This window comes from Zonotrichia leucophrys, chromosome 12 (assembly GCF_028769735.1).
Source record: "Zonotrichia leucophrys gambelii isolate GWCS_2022_RI chromosome 12, RI_Zleu_2.0, whole genome shotgun sequence".
Classification (NCBI taxonomy): Eukaryota; Metazoa; Chordata; class Aves; order Passeriformes; family Passerellidae; genus Zonotrichia; species Zonotrichia leucophrys.
In genome coordinates, this window is record NC_088182.1 from 17,671,680 (window position 1) to 17,689,564 (window position 17,885).

General features: G+C 36.2%; 1 protein-coding gene across 1 annotated transcript in view; it reads right to left on the reverse strand.

Annotated features, from left to right (window-relative positions):
* VGLL4 (vestigial like family member 4) overlaps positions 1-17,885 on the reverse strand; it is a 110,566-nt gene that overhangs the window by 85,271 nt on the left and 7,410 nt on the right. Inside the window, exon 2 of the mRNA XM_064724018.1 lies at positions 16,334-16,410. Coding sequence (XP_064580088.1) covers positions 16,334-16,397 — 64 coding nt within the window. The 5' untranslated portion in view covers positions 16,398-16,410. The remainder of the gene's footprint in view (positions 1-16,333; positions 16,411-17,885) is intronic.

Genomic DNA, 17,885 nt, shown 5'->3' on the forward strand with positions numbered 1-17,885 from the left:
ATTTATTAATAAGTATTTATTACTATTACAATATACTGTAATTATAATATATTGTATTTAAGAAATAGCTAACTTGTGATTGTGATGGCATGAATTATAACATCTGTATTGTCTCACCCTTCACATGAGCCTAAAAATAGAACAAGTTTTTAAATAAATTAATAATAAATAAATATAAAAGGGTTTTATATTAATTTATTAAATATTTTAATAAATAAGAAATAGAAAAGCTTTTATAGATTATTTTTATTACTTATTTATTAATAAGTACTGATTGCTATTACAATATACTGTAAATATAACGTAATTAAGAGATAGTTAACTTCTGATTGTGATGGCATGAATTATAACATCTGTATTGTCTCACCTTTCACATGAGACTAAAAATAAAATAGAAGCTTTTAAATAAATAAATAATAAAATGTTTTAAATATTAATTAATTTTATGTATCATTTACTATCTATTTATTAAATAAATAATACATTTAAAAGTTTTTATATATTAATTGCATTATCTATTTATTAAGAAGTATTTATTGCTATTACAACCTACTGTAATTATAATATATTGTAATTAAGAGATAGTTAACTTCTGACTGTGATGGCATGAATTATAACATCTGTATTGTCTCACCCTTCACATGAGACTAAAAACAGAACAAGTTTTTAAATAAATTAATAATGAATAAATATAAAAGGGTTTTATATTAATTTATTAAATAATTTATTTTATTTATATTTATTTATTAATAAATAAGAAATAGAAAAGCTTTTATAGAGTAATTTTATTACTTATTTATTAATAAGTACTGATTGCTATTACAATATACTGTAAATATAACGTAATTAAGAAATAGCTAACTTCTGATTGTGATGGCATGAATTATAACATCTGTATTGTCTCACCCTTCACATGAGCCTAAAAATAGAACAAGTTTTTAAATAAATTAATAATAAATAAATATAAAAGGGTTTTATATTAATTTATTAAATAATTTATTTTTAATAAATAAGAAATTGAAAAGCTTTTATAGAGTAATTTTATTACTTATTTATTAATAAGTACTGATTGCTGTTACAATATACTGTAAATATAATGCAATTAAGAAATAGCTAACTTCTGATTGTGATGGCATGAATTATAACATCTGTATTGTCTCACCCTTCACATGAGACTAAAAACAGAATCAGTTTTTAAAACACCTCTCAGTTACCCCATCTCTAAGTCAAAAAACCACCCTATCATCCATCAAGGGAAAAAATAAAAGCAAGTAATTTTGGTGTTTGCTTCTTGGAGAACAAATAAGTTTCTCTTCAGGCTGAAGCAAAGCATTGTTGGGTTTTTTTTTCCTTGTGGAACAGCAGAACAAAAAGCAGAAATCAGAAAAGCAGAGCGTTCATTGACTGCATCCTCCCTTTGTTTCTCAAGGACTCACCTTGGCTGCACAATCCGTGTGCAGCTCCCTCCTGTTCCAGCCGGGGTTTGAATAAATTAAATAAATTAAATAAATTAAATAAATTAAATAAATTAAATAAATTAAATAAATTAAATAAATAAAATAAATAAAATAAATAAAATAAATAAAATAAATCTGCCTTCCCAGCCAGGGAAAAATGGAAATTCCAAACAGATGCTCACCAGCCAAGGGCTTGCATGTTGCCTTTTACAGCAGAACTGTAAAATTTCCATCGTCATTTCACTGAAGGCTGTGTGACTGAGCAAGGACTGAAGGTTGTAGGACCACCTCAATTTTAACTTTTAATTTACGGGCAATTTTAACTGCTGCTGAAAGAACTGAGTTTATAACGTTGAGCCTGGTTTAAGACTTGCTGTTAGAGGCAGCAAGGAAGTTGCAAAGTGTTCTATTCCAACCCTTCAGACACCTGATCAAGTGCTGAAATAAGTACTTACACATAAAAAAAGAGTAGAGAAAGTGGTAAATGTGCCAAATGCAAATCCTGCTGCAATATTTCAACTCCTTTCCTCTCCCCAGCTGAGCCTTGCTGCATTTCCAGGAATGTCCTGTGTGCTCTCTGTGCTCCTGGAAAGCACCCTGTGGTACTTCTAATCAACAAAGAACTTTTTATTTCCTTTCTAAAAGCAAATTAAACACGCCAAATAACGTGTGCCATGGGGAGAATGGCCACATTTCCACTCTCCCAGTTTCCATCTCCAGCAGAAAGCTCCACAAACCCTAATCAGGGAATAATTTCCCTGCATTGTTGGGCAGTTCAGGCTGTAACAAACAGGAATTCTGGCTGTGGAATCCCAGGGCACCAGGAATATTTCTCTGTCTGCTCTGGGGTGCCCTGACCCCCACGGAAGCTCTGACTTTGACCCTCATTCATGGAGAAAGTTTCCTGGACTTCAAGATAAACCAGAATCCACAAAAGTGTGAAATAGATTATAGAGAGTAGTGTAGTTATATCACTTGGTGAGAAATTTAGTTTTGGGATTTTTAGTATTTTGTGGATGAAAGCAAGATGGAGGGCACAGGGTGTCATCCTGGGTTTCTTCTTTCTTCTCCATGCTTCTTCTTCCTCCTTCTTCATGGGTTTGGGTGGCATTTTGTAATTGGGCAGGAAAGTCCACATTGCAGCTCTGTGGGATCAGTTATTGGGTTAAAAGAGAAAATAATCCAGGTGTCAGTTCTTAATTGGATAGTTTACTCTTAAAAGACCTTGTAACAAGAGCTTGTTGGCCATTTTGCGCCTTCTAATGAAAACCTGCCGAACTCACCGTAATGAGACTGTTTTACTGATAAGAAATAATAAACACTTGAGTCTGAACACAAATTACTGTCTCAAGTGCCTTCAATCCAGACCCAGAAAAACCAAAAACTGGTAAAACAGGCAAAGCCCAAGGGCAGCATGTGAGAAATGCCAACCAGGGAGCAGCAGAAATGGCACCATTTGTGCACTGACAGTGCCCGTGTGCCATCCCCTCAGCAGCCAGACGGGATTCCCAGAGCCCTGCTTGGCATCTGACGGCAAATTCCAACATCCAGAGAGAGAAAATTGCAGCAAACACCATTTATTGGTGGGGAATGGCAGCAGCCCCCCCATATTTTATGCCAAATGAACTGCGAGGGGCTGAGGAAGAAGAGGCACAATTGTGTGGCTGCTGCTGCTCAGGAACATCTGGGCGGCCTGAAGGATGCTGTGACTGTTTACAAACTGCAGGCAGCTGAACTTTTGGAAAAAAATAAAAAATAATTCCAAAGGAACACGCAGGCCCTTTGTTCCTGCAGGAATTTCCACCCCTCCAGCGGCTCTGCTAATGGGGTTCCCCTCCTCTAAAACACACCGAGGCGCCAGGCACACAATTGCCCCATTTTCCAGCCTATTTAACGCGTTGAAAACATCCTTTTATTTTCTTGCTACAATAAACTCGGAGAGAGGAAAAAAAAAATAAAAAAAAAATAAAAAAAGGGGGTGAAACTTCCCGGGGATAAGAATAATTCATTGTTTTTTTTTTAAAACAAAACAAGCCAAGCAAGCAGTTGTCCTATGTAACACTGGTGCTTCCAAGAAAATCCTAAAATTAATGGGATGGCCCTGACAGCGCTCACAGGAAGCTGCTCTGTGAGACCCGGGGTGATACAAACAGCTAAAGGGTTTGGGAAAGACAAAAAGCAGAGGGTCAGAAGTTCAGCCATTCAGATATTTTACTGAAAAACAGCTTTACTGATATTTAAAACAGCAAAGATATTGGTATTTTCTGTGGGGCTCATCAATTTAACAGCAGAACACTCTGCATGTCCTTGCTCAGAGTTTTATTATTTCAAGCTTTTGGTATTCATACATCATCAGAGGATTCAGGCTGCATCCCCAGGATTGAAGCACTTCTGGTTTTTCATCACATTATCACTGTGCTCAAACATCACATTTCCATACTTTCCCCCTTCCATTAAAAATAAAAGGATGATTTATGTCACAAACTCCACTCCAGTCCAATGGTGGACTCCCTCCACCATTGACCAAGCATTACTCACATGACAAACTGATAAATGTACTTTATAAATGTACTTTTAACACCTCTCACGGCTGTTAAGGGATTACAAATGTAGATTTTTGCGGACACTGCTCCTCAGAAATGAGAACTTTCCACCAGAAAACTTCAGTTTCTCTTTTGCTGGACAGCACAGATCAGCTCTGACCACAAACACAGTTGCTAAATCATAAAAGCTGTGCCATTACTAAACATTAATTTCCACAATTAAAGGATCCAGGGTATTAAAGTGAGCAGCAGAGCACCACCAGTCTGATCACACCTCTAATTTTTAAGGGCAGCTTTTTGTGTATATCAAATATCTGCCTCTTCTCTGAACCAACCTGGCCAAAAGATGACCAAATCAATTCTGAAAAAAATATATAGATTCTAAAATATATATATTCTGGAAAAATATATATATTCTGAAAAATATCTGCATATATGTATTCTGCAAAAATATAGATATACATTCTGCAAAAAACTATATATATTCTGCAAAAAACTATATACATTCTGCAAAAAACTATATATAACCTGCAATTCTCCCAAAGACAGATCCTTGCACAGAAGGATCACAAATTTCAACGCTGCTCAATCTGAGCATATTGGAATTCCAGAGCACTGCTGGAAAACCATTCCATTGTCTGCTGATGAGGCAAATCTGAGGATAAAAGTGACTGAAATAAGTCCTTAATAGGGCTTATTAAAATCAATATTAAATAATATTAATAGGAATTATTAAAATCAATATTTTAATTAGCCATAAAAGAAGAAACCAACATCCATGTGGTCAATCCATTTATATTCATATTAGATATTGTCCTGGAGAGTTTCTCACCCTCCCCTCAAAGTCCTGAAGAAGTCCTGAAGCTCTAAATGAAAATTTGTGCTGGATTGTTGATTTGTGCTGTTGATAGGAGACACCCAAGAGCTGACAGACCCTAAATAAAAACCCCTAAACTCTGAAAGCACTCAGAAAAACCACACATACAAAACACTGTGAAATTTATCTACAAAATGCAAAATGAAGATCTGAATCCAAGCGGTTGCGTTGCCCTCAACCAGGCTGGATTGCAGCAAGCGCTGTCCAACAAAACAAAAATTTCATTACTGGAGGAGTCCTGGAAGTCACAGGAAAGGAGGTTTTTAGTGGAAGCATCACATACAACATTTCCATGGGAAGGTAAATTCTTACTTAGGCTCACTGGGAAAAGCCAAACCAGGGATTTTGTCAGTTCTTGACTGCCAGGTAAAGGAACAGAGCCCAGCACTCTCCAAAGTGAGGAATTTTGAATGCCACAAACTTATTTTGAATGTCAGAAGATCCCCAAACCTGCTCCAGGATGCCCTCATTAAACCAGTTTGATTCCACCCCAAAGCAAAAATTCCATGGATGAGCAACAATACTGAAATTCTTAATTCAGGATCCAAAACCTTTTCCATTTATTTCTTTGCCTCAAGATTTGCTGGTTTTCACCCACAGGTGCAAATAAAACACAGAGGGCACATCACATGATAAGATTGGGTTCTGTTGGAAATCTTTCTGTGTTTTGAGTGATATTTTGCTGTGGAATATTTCCTGTCCTTACACTACAATTCCTGCTCAGAATGGTGAAGCTGTGAACAGAAAACGCACAAGGATTGTGCCACAAAACTGCTATTTTACATCTGTGCAAAAATGCTGTCCTTTTGCCCATTTTTCTGATGAATCTCCAGGAAAAAAAAAGGAAAACAAACAAATAAAAAAACCCCAAAACACAGAACCAAACTAATGCTGGCCAAACCTCACAATCCTCTAAAACCAAGCTGCAAATGATCTTTGAGATTTCCTCTGTACCAACTGCATTCACAGATCAAAATCCATTGAAATCCATCGAATTTACCCCAATCCAAACTTCACACCAATTGCCATACTCCCAATTCTCAAGTCACAATTATCCCAATCCCCCCAAAAATTCCAATCCAATTTCCCAAATCCAGATTTTCCATGCAATCAATCCAATCCTCAATTCCCATCCAACACATCCATCATTTCTTTTAGTCACTCAGAACCCCTTCACACCTGGGGTATTTGCAGTGCTGATGGAACTGCTCCCACAGAAGGATGGAGCTCTTTAAAGTCCTGAAAACATTGATTTTAGATCCTGCCTCAGAGGAAAACAATCAAATAAAAAACCCCAAAACACACAACCAAACTAATGCTGGCCAAACCTCACAATCCTCTAAAACCAAGCTGCAAATGATCTTTGAGATTTTCCCTTGTACCAACTGCATTAACAGATCAAAATCCATCGAATTTCATCCAATTCCATCCAATTCCTCATTTTTAGTCACTCAGAACTCCTTCACACCTGAGGTATTTGCAGTGCTGATGGAACTGCTCCCACAGAGGGAAGGAGGCTCTTTAAAGTCCTGCAAACATTGATTTTAGATCCTGCCTCAGAGGAAAACAAACAAATAAAAAACCCCAAAACACAGAACCAAACTAATGCTGGCCAATCCTCTAAAACCAAGCTGCAAATGATCTTTGAGATTTCCTCTCTACCAGCTGCATTAACAGATCAAAATCCATCGAATTTCATCCAATATCATCCAATTCCATCCAACTCCTCATTTTTAGTCACTCAGAACCCCTTCACACCTGAGGTATTTGCAGTGCTGATGGAACTGCTCCCACAGAGGGATGGAGGCTCTTTAAAGTCCTGCAAACATTGATTTTAAATCCTTTCTCAGGCTCTTTAAAGTCCTGCAAACATTGATTTTAAATCCTGCCCATCATTTGCCATAAATTTACACAACAAACAGCAGCAGCAGCAGCGTGGGTGGAAAGTCCTGGCGATGCTGGAAATATTTCATCATTAATATCTTCAACACAAATAACAGCACTCAAATCTAATCCTGCTCTAACTCCTGCTTGGGTTTTATTTAAATGAGCCACCATCTTCCTCAAGAGTGCTAAAAAATAATAAATTCTCCTCAACCCAGCCTTGAAATTTTTGGGATCAGCTATCCAAAACAAATAATCATTGGATATTTATTCATCGGGGGGTGAATAACACAAAATCTGTGCTCCTAATGAACTCCTGATCCCAGAGAGGAGCAGTAAAAGCTGCCTGGTGGCTCTTGTCTACACCAGGATTTTATTACAGAGCAGATTAGGGCAGGGATTTTAAAGCACAATAATTCTTCTGTACTAGAAATATCAACTGCACGGCCTGGCTTAATTATTTGAAGTGGATTGAACTAAACCACACAAAAGCAAATGTTGCCAAACAATCCCAGCGTTCACAGGCAGGGAGGGTGGAAATGCAGCTCCAGGCTGCCCTGCACGCACGGGACTGATGGCACATGTGCAAAAAGCATGGATTCATCACAGAAAATTCTATTTTTTTTTATTTAATGTAGTTCTCTATCAGTTTTGCAAAACGTAAATCAAGGCTCAGCAGGTGTGGATTTGGTCCAAAGCATTAAAATGCAAAGTTTTACCCAGGAATTGGTGGTGCCATTTGTGAGCTCTTCCCAAACCTTTCATTTCCAGAATAAGTTCAAGGATAACATCTAAATTCAAAATTTAAAACTAACTTCCAACAAACTTCTTTTTACCCAGAATGAGCTCAAAGATAACAGGTAAATTCAAGATCAAAACTAACTTCTTTTTACCCAGAACAAATATATTTTTGTTCTGGGTAGATATTAGAAGTTTTATCTAAATTACTGTCTCAAGTGCCTTCAATCCAGACCCAGAAAAACCAAAAACTGGTAAAACAGGCAAAGCCCAAGGGCAGCATGTGAGAAATGACAACCAGGGAGAGAAAAATGGGAAATGGAATGAAAGAATGGGAAATGGAATGAAAGAATGGGAATAACAGCTAGATTAAAGATTAAAACTAACTTGGTTTTTTTACCCAGAACAAGTTTAAGGATAACAGCTAAATTCAAGATTTAAAATTAACTTCTTTTTACCCAGAACGAGCTCAAAGATAACTGCTAAATTCAGAATTTAAACCTAACTTGTTTTCCTTGAGCTCGTTCTGGGTAAAAACACCTAAATTCAAAATTCAAAACTAACTTCCAACAAACTTCTTTTTACCCAGAATGAGCTCAAAGATAACAGGTAAATTCAAGATTAAAATTAACTTCCAAACTAACTTCTTTTTACCCAGAACAAATATAGGAATAACAGCTAGATTAAAGATAAAAACTAACTTGGTTTTTTACCCAGAACAAGTTTAAGGATAACAGCTAAATTCAAGATTTAAAATTAACTTCTTTTTACCCAGAACGAGCTCAAAGATAACTGCTAAATTCAGAATTTAAACCTAACTTCATTTTACCCAGAACAAGTTTAGGGATAACAGCTAAATCCAGAAATGTGGATTTTCTCCTGCTTGCCCACAGCAGCCTTTTCACTACATTACCCTGAGAGAATGAGAGAAGTCATGGTTTTTCTCATTCTTTAGCACATTTTTAAACTGGGCTTACATTCTGCAGGGAAGTGTAAATAAAGTGTTCCTGCAAATCCACACACACAAAGTGCTTCCAGCAAAATCTGCAAGCACAAGCCCTGGTCACTGCTTTCCTTCATTGGTCTCCTAAAGTGAAGATTTTGCTTTTAAAATTCTGTTTGTGACTGAAAGACCAGATCCCAAACCCCTTATACCAGATAAATGAGAATGGGAAATGAAATGACAATGGGAAATGAGAATGGGAAATGAGAATGGGAAATGACAATGGGAAATGACAATGGGAAATGACAATGGGAAATGACAATGGGAAATGACAATGGGAAATGACAATGGGAAATGACAATGGGAAATACCAATGGGAAATGACAATGGGAAATACCAATGGGAAATAAACAATGGGAAATAAACAATGGGAAATAAACAATGGGAAATAAACAATGGGAAATAAACAATGGGAAATAAACAATGGGAAATAAACAATGGGAAATAAACAATGGGAAATGAGAATGGGAAATGAGAATGGGAAATAACAATGGGAAATAACAATGGGAAATAACAATGGGAAATAACAATGGGAAATAACAATGGGAAATAACAATGGGAAATAACAATGGGAAATAACAATGGGAAATAACAATGGGAAATAAACAATGGGAAATAAACAATGGGAAATAAACAATGGGAAATAAACAATGGGAAATAAACAATGGGAAATGAGAATGGGAAATGAGAATGGGAAATGAGAATGGGAAATAAACAATGGGAAATAAACAATGGGAAATAAACAATGGGAAATAAACAATGGGAAATAAACAATGGGAAATAAACAATGGGAAATAAACAATGGGAAATAAACAATGGGAAATAAACAATGGGAAATAACAATGGGAAATAACAATGGGAAATATAACAATGGGAAATAACAATGGGAAATAAACAATGGGAAATAACCAATGGGAAATAACCAATGGGAAATAACCAATGGGAAATAACCAATGGGAAATAACAATGGGAAAATAACAATGGGAAATAACAATGGGAAATAACCAATGGGAAATAACAATGGGAAATAACCAATGGGAAATAACAATGGGAAATGGAAAGAAAGAACGGGAAATGGAAAGAAGCTGCAAAAACCAAGTTTACAATCACCCACCTTCCGTGAGGTTTAGGGCTGTGGTAACAATAAAACCCAGCATGGGTGCACATCACAGAAATGGTTATTTCTTCTAAACCCCATCCCTGAAAAGAGCCAGCAAAACCTTCCAGGCGCCATTTAGAGGTGAAATAAATAAAGTTGCACATCACCTATAGCCCCTCATCAGCCAAACAGATTTTTATGGCCTTTCCTCCACTATTAAGTCAGAAATCAGTGACCATGTCTGGCTAATAATGACACCATTGCCTGTCTTTTGTTCAGCCTTCTTTTGCTTTTTAAAGTACAATAAACCTAAATAAGTGCTCCCACCCCCATGGCAGGAGTTAAAATCCCCAAGAGCAGCAGCCATTCCTGCTCCACAATTAATCCTTGCCCTGACACAGCAGTTAAACAGAGAATTCAGAAATCCTCATTGCCAGCAAGCGCAGGATGCTTTCAGCTGCTGAAATTCAGTTTGGAGCTGCTGAGCTAAAGCAGAGCTGAGGCTGAAAGCAGCACCCAGGGTTCATTTGGCACTGCAGGGTGGAAACTGGGCATCAGCTGGGCATCACCCTCCAAACCAATTATTTTAGCCAATATTCAAGGCAAATAATTTTCAAAAATGTATACAGAACAAAGGGACAAAGGAAGGAAAGCTGCATTCATCTTTAAAGGTGTTTTTAGGCACAGAAGCGACTTGTAAAAGCAGCTTGGAATTCAAAATGTCATTTTTCTCCTCAGAAACCCAAAATGCCATATCAGTGCTGGCCACCACTCAGCGGCTCTGCCCTGGGGTTTATTCCTCCCTCTTTCCCTTTTCTCTTTGCACTATCATAAATATAACATTTTATTTCAATAATTAAATTGTTCTCGCCTCAACCCACAGGTTTTTCACCCTTTTTTTCTGATTCCAGTCCTTGCAAGGCTGGCAAGTGAGGAGCTGTTGGTTGCTGGCTGAGGTTAAATTCATTTTTTTAAGTGCTGCTAAATTGAAAAGTATTTGTTTGAAACAGCTCATGATTTGTATACACACAGACACTCCAGTGTTCCTGGGCCCTGCAGTGAGTGCCCACAGAGATGAGAGGATCCTTCACAATTCAAAACATTCAATTCATAAATATTGGAGAAATTGCTGCGTTCCTGGGCATTACTGGAATATCGGAAACACTGCTGAATTCTGGTTTAGACAAAGTGAGTGGGGATGGAGAAATACAGACAGCACCACTGCTGGAACCTCATTGAGGGATCAAGGATAACAGCGAAATTCAAGATTAAAACCAACTTCTTTCTATGCAAACAAGCTCAAGGAAAACCGCTAAATTCAGAATTTAAAATGAACTTCATTTTACCCAGAACAAGCTCAAGGAAAACCGCTAAATTCAGAATTTAAAATGAACTTCATTTTACCCAGAACAAGCTCAAGGAAAACCGCTAAATTCAGAATTTAAAATGAACTTCATTTTACCCAGAACAAGCTCAAGGAAAACCGCTAAATTCAGAATTTCAACCTAACTTCCAACTAACTTTTTACCCAGAACAACTTTAAGGATAACAGCTAAATTCAAGATAAAAACTAACTTCCAACTAACTTCTTTTTACTCAGAATAAGTTCAAGGATAACAGCTAAATTCAAGATTTAGATGTAACTTTTTCTTACCCAAAACAAGCTCAAGGAAAACCGCTAAATTTGGAATTTCCAACTTCTTTTTACCCAGAACAAGCTCAAGGATAACAGCTAAAGTCAAAATTTAAAACTAACTTCCAACCAACTTCTTTTTACCCAGAACAAATTTAAGGCTAAGAGCTAAATTGAAAATTTAAAACTAACTTTTTCTTACCCAGAACAAGTTCAAGGAAAACTGCTAAATTGAAGATTTAAATCTAACTTCTTTTTACCCAGAACAAGCTCAAGGATAACAGCTAAACTCAAGATTAAAACCAACTTCTTTTTACTCAGAAAAAGTTTAAGGACAACAGCTAAATTCAAGATTAAAACTAGCTTCCCATCTACTTCATTTTACCCAGAACAAGTTTAGGGATGACAGCTAAATTCAAAATTTCAAAACTAATTTTTTTCTTACCCAGAACAAGCTCAAGAAAAACTGCTACATTTGGAATTTCAAACTCATTTTTTCTTACCCAGAACAAGCTCAAGAAAATGCTAAATTTGGAATTTCAAACTCATTTTTTTCTTACCCAGAACAAGCTCAAGAAAAACTGCTACATTTGGAATTTCAAACTCATTTTTCTTACCCAGAACAAGCTCAAGAAAAACTGCTAAATTTGGAATTTCAAACTCATTTTTTTCTTACCCAGAACAAGCTCAAGAAAAACTGCTACATTTGGAATTTCAAACTCATTTTTTCTTACCCAGAACAAGGTCAAGGAAAACAGCTAAACTCAAGATTAAAACTAAATTTTTTCACCCAGAAGGAGTTTCCAGAGCTGCCAGAGGAAGGCACAGGCTCAGGACATCCCTCCCATTTCCTTTTTCCCAGCAGCTGCTGCCACACAGCACAAGTCAGGAGCTGCAGAGTGGCATAAATCGAATTAATCGAAGTGGAAAGACCAAAGGAATGTAAATTAGAAGCAGATCCACATCAGCTCCCTGACAGACTCCCTCTGGATTCCCTGAATCCAGCATTCCTACCCTGTGGAGCTCAACACCAAGCTGCAGTCTTAGGCAAAAAGAATGCATTGAAGCTCAAGAAAATTGAGAGAATAAATTCGAAATATACTTTTTTAAATGCACCAAGCTGCAGTCTTAGGCAAAAAGAATGCATTGAAGCTCAAGAAAATTGAGAGAATAAATTCGAAATATACTTTTTTAAATGCAGCCCTCCCCCAGGTCAAAATCATTGAAATTATTTCCTCAAGGAAATACTGCTGTTCATTTTAGCAGAAATGGTCAAGAATTGAGGCAAATCAACCAAACCACCCCTCCACAGTGGCACCACTGGAACCTGGAGCTCATCCAGAGAGAACATGCAAGAACAGCAAAACCAAGGTTCCTGACAAAGCAGATCTGCAGCAGCAAATCAATTATTTTATCCAATATTCAAGGCAAATAATTTTTAAAACTGTATACAGAATAAAGGGACAAAGGAAGGAAAGCTGCGTTCATCTTTAAAGGTGATTTTAGGCAGAGAAGTGACTTGTAAAAGCAGCTTGAAATTCAAAATGTCATTTTCTAGTCAGAAACCCAAAATGTCATTTTCTAGTCAGAAACCCAAAATGCCGTTTTTCCCCTCAGAACCCCAAAATGCCATTTTTCCCCTCAGACACCCAAAATGCCGTTTTTCCCCTCAGACACCCAAAATGCCATTTTTCCCCTCAGACGCCCAAAATGCCATTTTTCCCCTCAGACGCCCAAAATGCCATTTTTCCCCTCAGAAGCCCAAAATGCCATTTTTCCCCTCAGACACCCAAAATGCCGTTTTTCCCCTCAGACACCCAAAATGCCGTTTTTCCCCTCAGACACCCAAAATGCCATTTTTCCCCTCAGAAACCCAAAATGCCGTTTTTCCCCTCAGAACCCCAAAATGCCGTTTTTCCCCTCAGAACCCCAAAATGCCGTTTTTCCCCTCAGAAACCCAAAATGCCGTTTTTCTCCTCAGACACCCAAAATGCCATTTTTCCCCTCAGAAACCCAAAATGCCCTTTTTCCCCTCAGAAACCCAAAATGGCGTTTTCCCCTCAGAAACCCAAAATGCCGTTTTTCTCCTCAGAAGCCCAAAATGCCATTTTTCCCTTCAGACACCCAAAATGCCGTTTTTCTCCTCAGAAACCCAAAATGCCCTTTTTCTAGTCAGAAGCCCAAAATGCCGTTTTTCCCCTCAGACACCCAAAATGCCATTTTTCCAGTCAGACACCCAAAATGCCGTTTTTCCCCTCAGAAACCCAAAATGCCGTTTTTCCAGTCAGACACCCAAAATGGCATTTTTCCAGTCAGACACCCAAAATGCCATTTTTCCCCTCAGAAACCCAAAATGCCCTTTTTCCCCTCAGAAACCCAAAATGCCATTTTCCCCTCAGAAACCCAAAATGCCGTTTTTCCCCTCAGAAGCCCAAAATGCCGTTTTTCCCCTCAGAACCCCAAAATGCCGTTTTTCCCCTCAGAAACCCAAAATGCCATTTTCCCCTCAGACACCCAAAATGCCATTTTTCCCCTCAGAAACCCAAAATGCCATTTTTCTCCTCAGAAACCCAAAATGCCATTTTTCTCCTCAGAAACCCAAAATGCCGTTTTTCCCCTCAGAAACCCAAAATGCCATTTTTCCCCTCAGAAACCCAAAATGCCATTTTTTCCCTCAGACACCCACAGTGCACACACCACTCAGAAAGCACCAAGGACATTTCTTACTGAGCATACAAGGAACAATCTCATCTGTGAACTGCAGCTTGGCAGAATTGAAATTATTACTCTAACATGAGTTAACCCATCTGGAACTCTTACCATGAATGGCAACAGCGAAAATATTACCCAAATAATACCAAAATATTACCAAATAATACCAAAGCTATTTCCAAAATATTACCCAAATAATTCCCAAATAATACCAAATAATTTACAGAAATAATACCAAAAAAATTTCCAAAGTATTACCCACATAATACCAAAACTATAACCAAAATATTACCCAAATAATACCAAAAATATTACCAAATAATAGCAAAACTATTACCAAAATATTACCCAAATAATACCAAATAATTTACGCAAATAATACCAAAAAAATTTCCAAAGTATTACCCAAATAATACCAAAACTATTTCCAAAATATTACCCAAACTACGACCCAAATAATACCAAAACTATAACCCAAACAATACCCAAATAATACAAAAAATATTTCCAAATTATTACCCACATATTACCAAAATGACTACCAAAATATGACCCAAATGATACCAAAGCTATTTCCAAAAAATACCAAAAATATTTCCAAAATATTACCCAAACTATTACCAAAACATGACCAAAATAATACCAAAACTATTACCCAAATAATACCAAAACTATTACCAAAACATGACCCAAATAATACCAAAACTATTACCAAAATGTTACTCAAATAATACCAAAATTATTACCCAAATAATACCAAAAATATTTCCACAATATTGACCAAATAATACCAAAACTATTACCAAAACATGACCAAAATAATACCAAAACTATTAGCCAAATAATACCAAAAATATTTCCAAAATATTACCCAAACTATTACCAAATTATTACCCACATAATACCAAAACTATCACCAAAATATTTCCAAAATAATGCCAAAAATATTACCAAAATATTACCCAAATAATACCAAAACTATTACCAAAACATTACCCAAATAATACTCAAACTATTTCCAAAATATTACCCAAATTATACCAAAACAATGACCAAAATATGACCCAAATAACACCAATAATATTTCCAAAATATGACCCAAATAACACCAATAATATTTCCAAAATATGACCCAAATAATACCAGAAATATTACCAAAATATTACCCAATTAATACCAAAACTATTACCAAAAGATTACTCAGATAATACCAAAAATATTTCCAAAATATGATCCAAATAATACCAAAACTATTACCCAAATAATACCAAAAATATTTGCAAATTATTACCCACATAATACCAAAACTATCACCAAAATATTTCCAAAATAATGCCAAAGATATTACCAAAATATTACCCAAATAATATCAAAACTAATACCAAAACATTACCCAAATAATATCAAAACTAATACCAAAACATTACCCAAATAATACCAAAACTATTACCAAAATATTACCCAAATTATACCAAAACTATGACCAAAATATGACCCAAATAACACCAATAATATTTCCAAAATATGACCCAAATAATACCAGAAATATTACCAAAATATTACCCAAATAATACCAGAAATATTACCAAAATATTACCCAATTAATACCAAAACTATTACCAAAAGATTACTCAGAGAATACCAAAAATATTTCCAAAATATTACCCAAATAATACAAAAAATATTGCCAAAATATTACCCAAATAATACAAAATATTACCAAAATATTACCCAAATAATACCAAAAATATTTCCAAAATATTACCCAAATAATACAAAAAATATTGCCAAAATATTACCCAAATAATACAAAATATTACCAAAATATTACTCAAATAATGGGTAACGTGAGCCTCTGACTATTCAAATCCTCCAATTCCCTTTTGCCGGCAGAGAAAGGCAAATGAAGAGCTCATTAACAATGATAAATTAAACCTGAGAGTTTTTATCAACTGAAATCTTCCCAGCCCCCGGTGCCCACCCAGTTTTGAGTTTTTAATTTAAATCCAACCCAAATTATCTGAGCTCTCAACCTGGCCTGAGTTTGACACCACAATTTCTTGTCTGCCAACAATGCAAATGCAACTGGGAAAAGAGAGGCACCTCGACATAAATTGAACACGAATTTTAAATATTTTTAAAATTATTTTAATAATATAAATATTTTAAATAAATTAATATTTATGTTATTCGTATTTTTCTATCTGTACGCATAAATTAATTTTTAAAATCCAGCCATTCTCTCCTTCCCAGCGGCCAATTGAAATGCAAGCTGTTGGGTTTGCACGTGAGGGAAGCAAGCTCTGAAGGGATTCCTGCACAAATAATCTGAAAAAAGAGAATTCCTGCGCATTTTGGGCTCGGGGAAATTGCAGCTGGGAACTCACGTTTCTCATCATCAGCGTGGACCAGGGATGCTGCTCTGGACAGCACATCCAAGGGAGTCTCCATCCCTCTCTGGATCCTGCAAAATTCACAGCCAAGGTTCAGCGAGCACCCAGAGCACACACACACAGATTACAGCAATGCACAACAGCAAAAAAAAAAATCCAAAAATCCAAATTTGTGCTGCTCTTTTCTCCTTACAGGACTCACAGTGTCACTGCTGAAAATCAGCAAAATCAATGTTGGCATTGCCTTTCCCACCCAACGCAGCAGAACAGCAAATTCCCATCATTTTATTATCCTATTTATTAAAATTAATTCATCACTTATTATTTCTCGTCTTATTTATATAAACATTATCTAAATACTACATAATATTTATATATATAAATAGATAACCCTGGGTATGTGAGAAACCACAGAACTGGATTTTTTTTTTGGTCATAATAACACCTCAGTAGCTGCTTTTCCCTGGATTTTGCCCCTTAGAAATTCTAATTAAAAAAATGAATTCCCACCACGTTAAAAGCATTTATTCCAGCACTACACCAATAAAACTCCCATAAATCCAAGGATTGCATTGCAGCTCCTCAAAGTTTCACATGAAAGGCTTCAAAACTAAAAGAAAAGATGTTTCTGTATGAAATTCCCAAAATATGGATGAGAATAACGTTGTCAAGATGGTTTTTACTACAAGGCCAACAACTCCTATGTGTTTCAAATAAAAAGGCAACAGCACAGGCAGAACTGTTAAAAAAATGGAGAAAGAGGAAAAAACCCAGAACAACCAAATTTTGCTGAGGTTTTTCCACAAAAACTTCTCTCATAAGAGCTGTTTACTGGAACTCACTTTATGGTATGATCTTAAAAAAATTAAAAAAATAAGGTGGTGGCAACTGCAGAAATGTCAAACACATGTCCAGCATGTACACGGCCTTAACAGCAAGCACATGTTTGGGAAGCAATTTCCTTGGCTTTGCACTAAAACAATAAACCCCACCATCCTCTCTCCCTCCTCCTAAACACTCAGACTTTAATCAAAGATTTTCAAGCACAAGAGAAAGGATTTTGAAGCATTTATAAGTTGAAAAAAAAATGTATTTTTAAGGTTAAAGTTTGTATTTTTAAGTTTAAATAATGAAATCCAGCAGGATTTCCATCGGGCAAAGTAAGAAGAAGAGATAAATTTGAAATAACCAAGTGTATTGAGCATTAAAAAAATGTTTCTCCTTCCCTGCCAGAATCAGCTTTTGCTCAAGAATATAAGTTCAGTTAAAATAAAGTCAATTAACTCTTTAATTTAAAGACAATACCTGCAGGGAAGAAGCTTTAGAACACAAGATCTTAGATTATTTTACTGTTTTGTCTTCATCAACCATTTCTTCTTTTCCCACCTGGCCTCATCCTCCTCCAAAGCAAAGCAGGGATTTGGGAGAGGGAATTCCCTGAATCCCCTCAGCACCATCCACTTGCATCCCTCCCATCCGATGCTCCATTTCTTTCAGATTTTCTGTTTTCTTGGGCTTCACTGACCCTCTCACAAAAACTCCTCTA